The sequence below is a fragment of the Mirounga angustirostris genome, unplaced genomic scaffold (genome assembly GCF_029215605.1).
Source record: "Mirounga angustirostris isolate CCGP_5_RB_7025 unplaced genomic scaffold, mMirAng1.0.hap1 SCAF_10, whole genome shotgun sequence".
In the NCBI taxonomy this organism is placed as follows: Eukaryota; Metazoa; Chordata; class Mammalia; order Carnivora; family Phocidae; genus Mirounga; species Mirounga angustirostris.
In genome coordinates, this window is record NW_026991718.1 from 35716728 (window position 1) to 35729914 (window position 13187).

Genomic DNA, 13187 nt, shown 5'->3' on the forward strand with positions numbered 1-13187 from the left:
GTTGGGACTTGTCCCTAACGTGACCCTGTCCCCTTACTGGTGTCACTTTGACCGCATTCTCTGGTCGTACTGAGGCTGGTAGTGACACCTGGCTGACATGAGATTTCCCACCTTGAAGTGATTGCTTAGCCCCGCGTGCGCTTTCTTCATTTTAGTAAGTCGTGGTTTTATTTTGAATAAGCCTCTTTCAACCTATTAATATTAGTCTCAACTAAAATTAACCTTCCCCTAAATTATTCTCACACAGAAAAAGCAAAGTAATTTTGAAAGTTAAATCAAAACAAAGCAATCTTGTGTGTAAAACAGATAAAAATCACAGACTGTGGTTACGGAGCGCCTCTACAGGAATCGCTTACAGAAAGCCGATTTCCTCCAGTCTGGTTATGGAAGGAGAACGGGAAACGCCCGGGCCTTATCACAATCCCGTCCTGTCAGACAAGTCCTTGCGAGCTCGTGTAAACAGTCACAGGCAGGGGCTCCGCTCGCAGCTGGTGTCTGCGTGCAGTGTTTGTGTGTGATGGGGGACGCCGGTTCCCAGCCGCACTCGTGGCCCGTGGTTCCACCAGGCTGTGTTGGAAGCCTCACCTGCCCGATTGAGAAGGGGCTTCATGGAGAGCCCCGAACAGCGGAACACTGGTCTCGGGCGTAGATGACTCATTAAGGAAACAACCTTAACGAGGGTAGGTTGCAGACCGGAACCGTGAGATGGGTTGTAGCTCCTGGCGTAGAGGCAGGTGTGCTCCTTTGCCGCCTTTGGCTGCTCTGATTTACACACCGCACTCACCTGCAGAATGGATGAGAACTCACAGGTGGGCCCTCCGGAAGACCTGAGGACCTCGGACACCTTTAATCTAGCAACTGCCTTTTGAACAGTTTCTCCTCTTGTCATGAACATGGTGGTCACTAGCAAAGAGGCCTTTTTAGAAATTTTTCACTGTTCTTTGCTCCCCACATGGGGTGGGAGGGTGGGGGTTGACCCCGCCTGTGTGTGTGGCCATGGACTCAGTGCTGAGCCACCGGTGTCTATATAGTGGATCCACCCACCAGCAGCCAGAGGCGCGGTGGTGCATCCGTGCACCACTGGATTTAGCTTCTTAGGACAAATTACCCCAAATCACTGGTTTCTCAAGTAAACTACAGCTATCAGAAATTCACCCTCGGGGGAGTCACGTATTTGAATGTTAATAACCTGGGTTGTGAGACAGTTCCTTCACATCTCTCTCTTGTGTCCCCTCTACCCCTACGTCTTCCCACGGGACGCCGACTCCAGTGACTTGGGGGATGGCTTTCCTCCACACCTGCACACAGGCTGAAGCATCCCCTGATCGAGGCGGTTCTGGCCAATGATGCCATGGCCCATAGAAAGAATACATGTGTTTTTTAGAGGGGCAAACTGAGATTCAGGGATTGTCTTTGCGGTTCCAAGCATCCTTTTGGTTTCTGTAAAGAAGCAGATCATTTAGCATGCTGCTCCTTATGTGGCGACGTCTCCCTCTGTGGGGAAGGTAGGAAGGACTTCGGCCTCGCAGTCTCGGGGGAAGGACCCATGCTCGGAAGGTGCAGCGCTTGTAAAGGGGTGCCTTCGTAGCTGTGAAAATGGGATTGGTGGTTCCCTTAAATATAGGCGTCCCCCACCCAAAAATAACACGAGGGCTGAGAAACTAAGAAGCTTTCCTATTGTTGTTTCAGGTCTTTTTGAATAATTACCAAGCAGCCGAAGCCCACCCCCAAATGATTATCTTACGACTGTTACGTTACATCATCCGCCTGGTGTGGAGATTGCAGTGACGACGGGTTCCTTGCGGAGCCAGATGGGTGCAGACATTCGCTTGTTAAAACCAACAAGCCCCAGCACCACGGTGTGAGAGGTGCCATTGCCATGCAGCCCGCGGTTCTTTCCCTGAGAGGGCGTGCGGGGAGGCCGGCCGTCGCGTTCCCGAGGACACCGCACTGCACGTGGACTTGACCTTTCTGTTCGCCACATGGCAGAATTTCCAATGGAAGTTTGTTGTGAATGTAAATGAGGGAGGATTCTTTTTTTAAAAAAAAAGTACAAATCATGGTTCTTTGGAGCAGGATTTTATGTAAGAATGGTGTTTACACGTGGTGTGGGTTTTCTTCCACCTTCTTTAATAAGAACAGGTTTTTCAAAAAGGAAATGGAAACTTTTTAACCAACTCATGAATGACTTTTGTACTAAAATTTTAAGAACCTGTTGCCTACTCTCAGAGGATTATATAGACTCTGCAGTGGAAACTGAGCCAGCTAATTGATAAAGCTGCCTTAGTTTATTTTTAGATTACTGTACAGAATTTTTAAACGGGAGAGGTATGAGATAGCCCCCTCCCTTCCCTGCTATTGGCTCTTTGACATGCTTTTTTTTAAATCGTTATTAATACCAAAAAAGTTCTTATGAAACGAAACTGATTAAAGGGGCAGAAGGTCTGTCGTCAGCCTGTATTGATATGCCACTCCCGTTTTGTAAATACTTACTTACCTCCTTAAATTCAGTTGCATCTGTGGCAAAATTTTAAAACTCTTTTCTTGTATTTTTCCTTTTCTCCTTTTGTGATGCTCCTCTGGTCTGTCTGGAGGCCGATGCACAGATTTGGTCCAGTGTATTCTCATGAAAGGGAATTGGGTCAGAACATGAGTCAGGATCTGCCTGTGGCATCTGCGGTCCATTTGGTCTTGTCTGCCAGTAGCTTCCTCCCTGGGACCTGCGTGGTTTTGGTTTTCACTGGTTTTGATGGGCTTGTCATTTACAAGTGTTCTGAAGAAGGACTACCAGTCACAGCACAGACAGGTACTGTGCCCCTCGGCGCTGTGGGCTTCTCTGGTTGCAGACTCCCCCGTGGTCACAGGTGCACTGTCAGCAGGCGCCGCAGGTGGGGAACTGGCCCCCTCACAGCTGAGCCCTTTGGGCTGCAGGTGTCAGAGCTCCAGCCCTCGTGGGAATTGGCACGAGCTGTGGGCGGGGCTTTAGGCGGCGGTTTCCTGGGCATTCAGGTTTTTCATCCAACTCCAGGTTCACCTGGCCTTTGATGCCTGACACTTGGTTCCCACCCCCCCAAATCCACTTTGAAAGGAAGGCTTAATTCTGCCTTCCGCCGTGCCGTAAAAATACTGCATTGGAGCCCGAATCTGAAGTGGCCGCTCAGCCTTCGGACAGAGGTCTTTCTTATTCCCTTATTCTCGGGACACGTGGGTGGTGTTGAACCACCCTTGGTGCATCCACCTCTGTTGGGCGCGCTCTTTTCTTTCTCCACACCTGCCTGGGAGGGGTGCAGCAAATGGAGGGCCCATGAGTTGGTCTGACATTTCAAAGGCAGTTAAACAATTTGGGGGGACCCAAGAGAGATCAGGAAGCAGTGAAAGAGGAGCAGTAGAGATCATTTCGTGAAGCCTGTAACTCTTCCAGATTTTGAAACCTCAGATCATTAAATAGCTTTTTAAAAGATAAACCTGATTTTTCAAACGAGTCAGCAGTGCCAACAACTCTTGTTTTGCTTTGGGCCCACAGAGGACCAGTGTTTCCATGTGATTAAATTAAGTGAGGAAATCCATTCATTTGTATCTTGATAATTCTATATAAATATATATATATACATATATATATCTACGGCATATACGCATTTTCCTTTAGGTAGAGAGATTTGATTCCAAATATTCTTCCTTTCTTAGGATTTTCTTTTCCCCCACAATCTTGTTGGGGTCTTGAATATTTTTAAAGCTACGTTGAGTGTCAGCTTGTGTTCCCGACATGTCTCGAACCCCTTGGTAGGGTCATGACGTCCACACGGTTGTAAGGCGGTGGTGGACCTGCTGGACACACACACCAAAGACGTATTTGGTTCTGGGTGCCTCTCCCCTCCCAGGATCTCTGTACTCAGTGCCAGTCTCTCTGACTGGAGCACTTTACTCTGTTTCTTCAATACTGCAGCTCCCTGGGAGCGGTGCCCGAGGGCTGTGTGCTGGCATACCTCTGGCTCAGTGGCCGCCTGGTGTCCAGGCTGGCCGCGGAAGCAGCTTGTGAGGAAATTAGAGATTCTATGAATTTGTAGTATTAAGGAGCAGGATGTTGCACCAGGACTGAAGAGAGATGACTGGATGTCTCTGTACTGTACGTATCTGTTTATCATGATGCCTCCCTGCGGAAGGTATGCCTACTGTGGTAGACCTTGACTTTTTAGTGTGTATTTCTTTTACTTTTTGTAGAAAAAAAAAAAAAAAGACTAGATCCCTTTTTGGAAACTGAATGCGGGTTTTGTGCCTTGACCACCTCTTCTCCCATGAGGTTTGTAGAAAGTGTCCTGTGACTTATCACAGAAATGCAATAAACACATGCAAAAGAATCCCATGAGTAATTCTTCCAGTTACCTGTACTCCTGCCCAGAAGTGAGTTTGCCAAGAACTGCTCTCGGGGTTGCGGAGGAACCAGGCAAAACTTCCCTCTGATTAAAAAGAGTGTACACCATAGAGAATAACTTTCTCCTGTTTCCCCGTCTTGATATTGTATATATTTTGACTATTTATTAGATTAGGAGGTCACATTTTACTTACCAACTGAGCCAAATGTCTGTGTGCAATTGTGTTTCCTTTACCTTTCTTGTAAAATTTTGTACAGCATAAATGAGTAAAGATCACTGTTTTTACTAAACTTTTTCAGAATTGAGGATTGTACATATTGTAGATTCTTTTTCTGTGTAATGTGTCCTACTGTTTCATAATGCTGTAACTTGTAGAAATATTGTATATTTATTTCCTGCTTATTTAATGTCTTATGTTCTGAAAAGTGTTGACCTCCCTGCTCCCCGCCCCCTGCTGTACCATTCATTGCTTTAACTCTGAGGTGGTGACTATGAGCCCCACGCTCTTCCCTAGGCTGGCCCTCCAGCTTTGGTTCCTAGTAGTTCTGGTCACGTGGGTTTAAGTTCTTGGGGTTTGCTATCCTGATGATGAAGTCGGTGTTGAGCCATCAGTGAGAGACCATAAATGGCCGGCCACAAAATTCTACAAGAAATAGCTGGTGACTTTTCTATTCCGAAAGAGCCAGCTTCTCGTGGAAGCAAATTCTATGAAGGCCAGGCCATATCTTTTTTAATTTTATTTTATTTTAATGTATTATTGGCAGTTGGGACAGATTTTTCCATTGAAAATGTATCCCTGACAATTCAGTGTTCAGAGAAATAAAAACGGGCCCCTTTTTGGGGATGCTGCCAGGAGTTGGTCAGGGCAGGAGGAAGGGACAGGTAAGCCAGGTTGCTCCTGCCTTGAGAGGGACGTCAGGAACACCACCTCATGCCACTTTTTGGCAACTGGTGAGTAGTTAAATTATCCCCCACCCGCTGTGTCCTGTGCTTTGAGGTGTGGACTTAATGGTCTTCAGGAGCTAATTGTACAGACCCCCACCCCCAGCCCTGAGCCGTTTGGTCCCTACCTTTGATCAGCCTGCTTCAGGTTGTCTTCCTTCTGCTTCTCTGTTGGCTTCAGGAGAGGTTGGGGGTCCCACTCGACTAGATGTTAAGATGTGAAAGCTCGCGGAAGCTTCAGAGAGACCTCCTAGTGGCCCCGTGTCAGTAGATGGTTCTAGCATCCCTGCTGATTTAGCCTGGTGCCTGTGTGGTCCACTCCCCACTCACGTGGGTGCAGGGATGGGTCCACACGTGACGCTAAACCAGCAGAGGGGACTCCTGCTCCCAACGGCATTGTATTCAAGAAGCATCCTCAAGCTCCCAGCTAGGTAACTTGACTACTTTTATTTGGGAATCAGACTTTAGAAGCTCTCCGAAGTTGTATGTGCAGGTTCTGTGACCACTAGTTACTGTATCAGAACTCATCAGGTACACATTTATAAATAGCACTGATCTGTCTGTATACGGACCGTCACTAACTTGTTTCCTAGGACCCAGCGTATGTAGCATTTGTATTGCGATTTCCCTGGCTTACTTGTGTTTTGCACTGATGAATTTTGACAGGGTAATTGCCACTTTACTTGTGCAATACTGCTGTAAATAACTGCAGATTTTTTTTTTTAAGAAACTTAATCTTTTATGTTCTTAATGAAGTTTATATAAATAAAACTTTCAACTAGTTTTGGTGAGCTGTTTGATTTGTTTCACAGAGCGGTGGTAGAGAAACAGCTGGTTAGATATGAACATATACACACCCACACCTCTGCCCTTTATCAGTCACAGGACGCATTACCTACGTGTAGATTTTAGGAGTTCTCGCTTGAAGACGACTCTGTGTAGCATACTTAAAAGCAAACCACTCTTAAAAGTTTTGAAGTGGCTGGCAGGACCTTCTGCAGTTTTCTGCCCACATAGTCCGATATGACTCAGCACTTGGGAGGTGGGGGGCGGGGGGTACTGGAGCCAGCTCTGTATTGATTCATGATGGGGCAGAGTCCCTGCCATCCCATGCTGTCTCCTAGTTGAAGGAACGAAACACAAAAGATGGGGAGTCTGGTTTGACTGTGGTAGAAAGGACTTATCCGCAGGGCCAAGTGGATCGCCAACAAGTGTCTGGAGCCCTGTGTGTGAACAGATCCAGCTGCCTGGTAAGGGCTCCCTGAGTGTTGGGGATGCTGTGCTGCCTGGGGGAGGGGGGGGGGGCGGGGGGGGCGGGGGGGGAATGGTCTAAGGGTTGACAGAGAAATGAAAGCTTGGTTTGCGGGGTCTAGGCTATAAAATCCAAAACAAGTAATTATATAATTGATCAGTTCTGCTCTGAAATAAATGCTGGGAACGTGAGACGGGCCGAGCTTTGTTTTAAACTGGTGATCTGTTCATGTTTTTCATTTTAATGAGGCGAGCACTACACAAATACGGTCTCATCACTATAGATATGTATGTGTCTACATTTATTTCAGATCGCATTTATTTCAAACCCAGCTTGTTTGGCTCCTCACCAACACAAGAGTTCGAATTTTTCCAGATCCTTTCCGTTGCTCTGTGTGTTTGTTTACATTACGTTGGTTTTGCTTTTTCTACAAATGCCGTAATTCGCATGTGATTCTGACTTAGCAGTAGGTCTTAGATCTTCCCATTGTGACCACTTCATTCTGACCTCTGCATCAAGTGCACAGATAGGCTGCTTGCTGCCTGGCGTCCCACTTCTGGCATTTCTGGGTCTTCAGGGCTGCCTGGCCGCTCCTCGCCAGCAAGCGGGAGGGTTGCGTGGTGGTGGTGGTACCGGGAGATGGGGTATCCCCTTCAGCAGAGTTGGGAGATGTCACCAACCTGGCTGCACTCACAGCCACCAGCAGCAGGTGAGAACGCTCTCCACCAAGTGTTCTCACGTTGGTATCAGCCTGGAGGGGGGAGGAGTAGTATTGTTAGTCGAATTCAGATTTTTCTATTGACAAATAGGATGATCTTTTCAGATATTGTTGGCATGTGCCTTTTTTATCAAGGTCTTTGCTTACAGTCAAGGGGGTTTTTCATTTTTTCTGTTGATGATGAGCTCTATAAAGCACGAGTAAAATATCTCTTAACATGTCGGAAATATCTTTACTTTTAGTCTGTTCCTATTTTCCCCTAACACTGTAGTATCAATATTTTTTTTTCTAAAGATTTTATTTATTTATTTGAGAGAATGAGAGAGAGAGAGCAAGAGAGGGAGGAGGGTCAGAGGGAGAAGCAGACTCCCCGCTGAGCAGGGAGCCCGATGCGGGACTCGATCCCGGGACTCCAGGATCATGACCTGAGCCAAAGGCAGTCGCTTAACCAACTGAGCCACCCAGGCGCCCTGTAGTATCAATATTTTTAAACACACAGATAAGTTGAAAGAATTGTACAGAGAACCCAGTACACCCACCCCCTAGATTCTACCTTGTGCAATTTGCTATATACTTCTTTTAACGTCACACATACATCCACTAATCCATCTTACTTTTCAGTGCATTCCAGAGTGAACCATAGTCCTCGTACTCATCCCTAAATACTTCAGCACACATATTATTTGGGGTTGGTTCTTTTTTTTAATGAATTTTCTCTTTTTTGAGATAAAATGTACACACAATAAAACACAAATGTTAAGTGTGCATTTGCTATATTTTGACCAAGGATAAAGCTGTCACTCAAACCCCTATCAAGGTGAGGAACATTGCCATCATCCTAGAAAATTCTCTCATGCTCCTTCCCAGGCAATCCCTCCCATCCCACCCCCAGAGGTGACCTCGGTTCTGATTTTTTTCCCACCGTAAATTAGTTTTTGTTGGTAGTTTGAATAGAATCAGGCAGATATGTGTTTTTTTTGTGTCTGGTTTCTTTTTTGCTCAGCTTAATGTTTTTGAGACACAAGTTATAATCAGTAACTTCCTTTTTATTAAGTCAGGTATTATTCTACTGTATGAACAGATGACATGTGGTCTGTTGCCTTGTTCTTGAACACCTGAGCTCTTACCAGGTTTGGGGCTAGGAGGAATAAAGCTGCTGTGAATATCCTTCTTCACATCTTTTTGTGAACATATGTTTTATTCCATCGCGTGTTTTTTTACTTCCTGAGATGCACTTGATGTAGTTGTTACCACTTTAGAAGTCAGATTTCATCCTACTTAGGCCTCTGTAGTTCATATCTTGAAAGACCTTCCCTCTGCTAAAGTTTCAAAAATATTACATTTTATTCATATAACTCTACAGTTTTTTTTTATTTTTAATCTTCTGGATTTATTTTCTTTAATGATATGCTGTATGAATCTAACTTTATCCCCACCCCGTCCCCCCCCAAGACAGCTAAGACTCCTCTTTTCTCCACCAGCCTGAAATGGCTATTTGACATCCACCAATTCTCATATAGGTGGTTCTGTTGCTCCGTTCTTTTCTTTTCCATTGATGATCTTGTTTAATCTGCATTATCCTGATTACTATAGTTTTTCTTAATTGAAGTATAGTTCACACAATACTAGTTTAAGGTGTGCAACGAGAGTGATTTGAAATTATAAACATTACAAGATGCTCACTACATGGGGCCACCATCTGTCACCATACAAAGTCACCACAACACGAGTATATTGCCTATGCTGTACTGTTCGTCTGTATGGCTTTATCTAGTTTACAACTGGAAGCTTGTGCCTCTTCATCCCCTTCACCCATTTTGCGTACTCCCCCATCCCACCCTTTGATTACTCCAGTTTTGTGTTTTAAATTTCTTATCCTTACTTTTCAATATCGTCCGGACACTCGGCATGTTGTCTTAAATATGCATTTTAGAATCAGTGTAAGCTTGAAAAGTTCTGTGGGGATCTTGTTTGGGATGATGGTGACTACATATTCATTTAGGGGAGCACTGTCATTTTTCCAAGATGTTTTTTAAGGTGGGTAGTACTTGTATCCATCTACGAGGCTTGCTGTTAGATGCTTTCAGTACACCTGCTTGTTCTTCCATATATCCTGCACATTTCTTGGCAGCTTTTCTTTATGGGAGAGACGGGGATTATCCAGCGTCCAACCCCCTTATGCTCCCTTTCTTATCTCCACCACAATTTCCCTTTCTCTCCCTGCCCCTGGCACTGCTGAGGGCAGACCCATGTCCTAAGCTTGGCCAATGCAACATTCTTTGAATCTGGAGCAAGCGAGGCAAAAAGAGGGGTTGTTGGGAGGGCAGCGTCCTTGAGGCTGTGGGGGCATGTTGGCATTCCCTGGCCGTGGTGCTCTGCTGCCCGGCCACCAGCATGCCAGTGCCTGGTCTTCCAGCTTCCTGTGTGTTCTGTGGGCCTGGCGCCCACCCCTCCAGTAAGTTCTCTGTGTGCTGAGTTAACCAGAGTTGCTTTCCGTTGCTGGCAGCCATAAGCGCTGACTCATTCCTCCCTGTCAGGAAGGAGCCGAATAAAAAGGTGGTAAGGAGTTCTCTCTGAAGAAAACAAATTCAGAAGGTGAGAGGTGACAAGCTGCTTGTTTAAATTCTCCACTAGGGCAAGACCAGATAGGATGTGTGAGAAGATGGAAAATGACAAGGCAAAAATTCTCCAACTTTCCTAATTTCTACCATGGGGGTCTCCTTTCCTGAGACAAGCCCTGAGTCCTTAGAAGAAGTCATTACCAAGAAGATACATTAGAATGTTGAAGGCCCTTGTTTCTAGAATGTTCTGCCATATAATAACTGTGTTACCAAAAGGGAAAATCATCACAACCGCTCCCCTTTGTCTCCTTAAAGCAGATTTGGGGAGCATCAGCTCTACAATAAACCCCTATCTGCTAGCGAAACAAGATCGAACTTGGACGGCTACTCTTTAAAATACACCCTAAAGATGTCATGTTCTGTTGTTGACTTTCTGGCCCAGAAGGACATCAGAGAGTTTATGCAACCTCATTTCTCTCTTAGTAATTTAAGTAATGGTTTTCCTAAAACATTCATTCATTCAATCCAAGTATGTAGTAAGACCCTACCATATCCCAGGTGCAAATGAAACTATAAAAATGCTTAAGACTAGGGGCACCTGGGTGGCTCAGTCGTTAAGCGTCTGCCTTCGGCTCAGGTCATGATCCCAGGGTCCTGGGATCGAGCCCCGCATCGGGCTCCCTGCTCAGCGGGGAGTCTACTTCTCCCTCTCCCACTCCCCCTGCTTGTGTTCCCTCTCTCGCTGTGTCTCTCTCTGTCAAATAAATAAAATAGTAAAAAAAAAAAAAAAAAAATTGCTTAAGACTAGGACATGCTAGGGAGCTGTGCTACTCCAGGTCTCATGGGCAGGAAGCAGAAAGGCCCCGATGAAATTCTGTGGTGAATTCCCAGGGAGCGAGCTGTTTTGGGAGCTTGGAGAGGTGATGCAGGGGGATGTGTGGCTCCACCCGTGTCTCCCCCACCTCCCACCCGGCCCCAGAGCCCCCTGTAATGACACCCATGGTGACAACCAACCACTGGGCACATATGTGTGAGGTCCTCTTCAGAGTATCTCATCATCTCAAATAGCCCTTTGAAGAAACTGCCCTTATTACCCCAAGTGTCCAGATAGGGAAACTGAGTCGCAAAGCATTTAAGCTACTTGCCCAGGGTCACCGAGCTCATCGCCACAGCAGTGACTCTGCCAGACCACATAGGACTACTCCCCTTCCTCCTTTCAGGTCCCGGGAGGGTCTCAGCAGGAGGCTGAGACCAGGCGGGGTCTGCCTTAGATGGGATGCCCGTGAGGCTGCCTTGCCTCAGAAAACAGTTCCAGGCATTCTGGGAACTTGTGACTCTCTGTGGCCTGGTCCAAACCACCTTGTAGGGACAGGAGGGGGTGGGTGCTGTGGGCCCCAGGGCTCACTTGCATCTCTGGCCCCAGGGCATTTCAGCTTTACCAGTGGCACACCCCATAGAGGCCCCCATCCTGCAACTCTCCGTGACCTTGTCTGATGGCCTCCTGTGGACATGTGGGTTGTCCCAAGAGTTCTGGGTATTTTCTGAGCCTCCTGACTGCTGCCCGTGTCTGTGTAAGGTGTGGCCTCAGTCTGACAGAAGCTGTGGTCCCTTCCGTCCACCTGCAGCCCCCACTCACTCCAGCACGGCAGCCTCCAGGCATTTGTCCACAGGTCAGGCCATGTTAGTGGTGGCATCCCAGTCTGGGGTGATGGAGCAAAGGGGTCATGGACCCTGTGAACGTGGTCTCCCACCTAGGAGTGTAGAGTGAGGTCAGTCAGGGAGGGCCTGTTGTGCATCCGTTAGGAACAGAATGTGCTCACTTTCATTCTCATCTAGCCCTTGAACCTTTCTTCCCAGACCTGAGCTAGGAGGGTGCTCTGAACCCAGAGCCTCCCCAGCCTTCCATATGCTGCCTCATCCCCCAGGCAGCCCTGGGACTCTGCACTGTGTCTGAGCCCAGAGCCCCGGCTGGGTACAAATGTTCCTTTTGCTTGTCTTATCCTGGTGCACACCCCTGGGCTCCAGGCCAGGGCAGAGTTTGGGGTTCAGGTCATCTACCCCTTTCTCCAATGAAATCTGCATTGTAGCAGTCAGGACTGGGCTCCCTGGGGACTCAGGCAGGCCATCTCCAAAAGCTGCTTCTCTTTCAGAGAGCCGAAGCTGCCCCAATTTTCTTTTCTCTTTTGAAAAAAATTTTATGGGGGCACAAGTACATACAGCGACATGTGTACAGCTCTCTTGACAGACACGTGTCTAGAGCTGAGGAGTCCACTCCCTGGTGAAGGTGCAGAACGTGTCCAGTTGTAAGCGCGAGCAGTCCGGTCCTGCCTGCCCGAGGCCCAGGCTCGCCCCTGACCTGTCTGCTCGCTCTGCAAGCCCCAGGCTGGGGGCTCTTTCTGCAGAGGCCTGAGGAGAGGTTGGAGATCTGGCTGGGGTCCTCCAAGGTCGTTCGGGGCCTCCCAAGGCCTTTCCAACAGGAAAGGGAGCCCCCTTTGCTATTTGAGTGGGTTCTAGGCAGCCTGTGGCTTGGTCACAAACTCTTCCCCATGTTACTCAACCATGACCTTCATGTCGTTATGTGTCACTTATTTCTGCTGAGAAGTCTGTCACAGAAAACCCTGGATGTAGACGATCTGGCACATTCACTTAAAAAGTAAATCCATTCTATTATCTTGACGTCTGGACCGTTGGAAGAAGAGGGCCGTGTCACCAAAGCTTCCTAGGTCATTGGCTGACATTTCCAAAAGCTTTCTTCATCATTCATTTTCTATAAAATCTCTAACCCATGTGAGTATAGGTGAAAAGATTTTCTTGTCTTTAATCCAAATCCCTCATTCACCAAATGTTTATTGAACATCCGTTATGTACCAGGCCCAGTTTTTTCCAAGTGCTCAGGACTCAGCCGGAACCAGACTGCTGAGCCCCCTGCCCCCATGGGCTTATCCTCAGTGGGGGTGAGGGACAAAAGATAAACGGATGAACGAAGGAACAGACGATGAAAGGCGAAGGAGATCACAGGGCCAGGTCTGGTGGTGGGGCAGGTGTGGTGGTGGGGCTGGAGTATGGAGCAGCCATCCACAAGCTCAGAGTAGTTCCAGACTGAGAGACCAGAGACAGAGAGGCCGGCATGGTACGGAGGCCGGTGAGGCTGCTACCAGGATCTAGTGTCACAGGGAGGCACTGGGGATGATGGGCTGGGCTGCAGGGCCAGGTGGGCCGTGCCCAAGAGACTGGGCTCCGTCTCATTCCGCAGGGCAGTGGAGGGCTTTTGTTGCAGAACCAACATAAGCTGATATAAATAATTTGAGGAAGATTCCTCTGAACTCTAGACTAAGGGAGACTGA

At 47.4% G+C, this 13187-nt stretch overlaps 1 protein-coding gene across 12 annotated transcripts in view; it reads left to right on the forward strand.

The window, feature by feature from the left end:
• BCL2L11 (BCL2 like 11) overlaps window positions 1–13187 on the forward strand; it is a 110921-nt gene that overhangs the window by 44337 nt on the left and 53397 nt on the right. For 7 of the 12 annotated variants that reach the window (XR_006792470.3, XR_010405549.1, XM_045884533.3 and 4 more), the window contains one exon: window positions 1690–6095. The exons of the other annotated variants lie outside the window; for them this stretch is intronic. Coding sequence is in view for 5 of the 7 variants with exons in the window: in XM_045884533.3 (XP_045740489.2) it covers window positions 1690–1788 (99 nt within the window). In the remaining 2 variants the exon portion in view is untranslated. Of the gene's footprint in view, window positions 1–1689; window positions 6096–13187 lie in introns of those variants that run through there. 12 annotated transcript variants of the gene reach the window in all.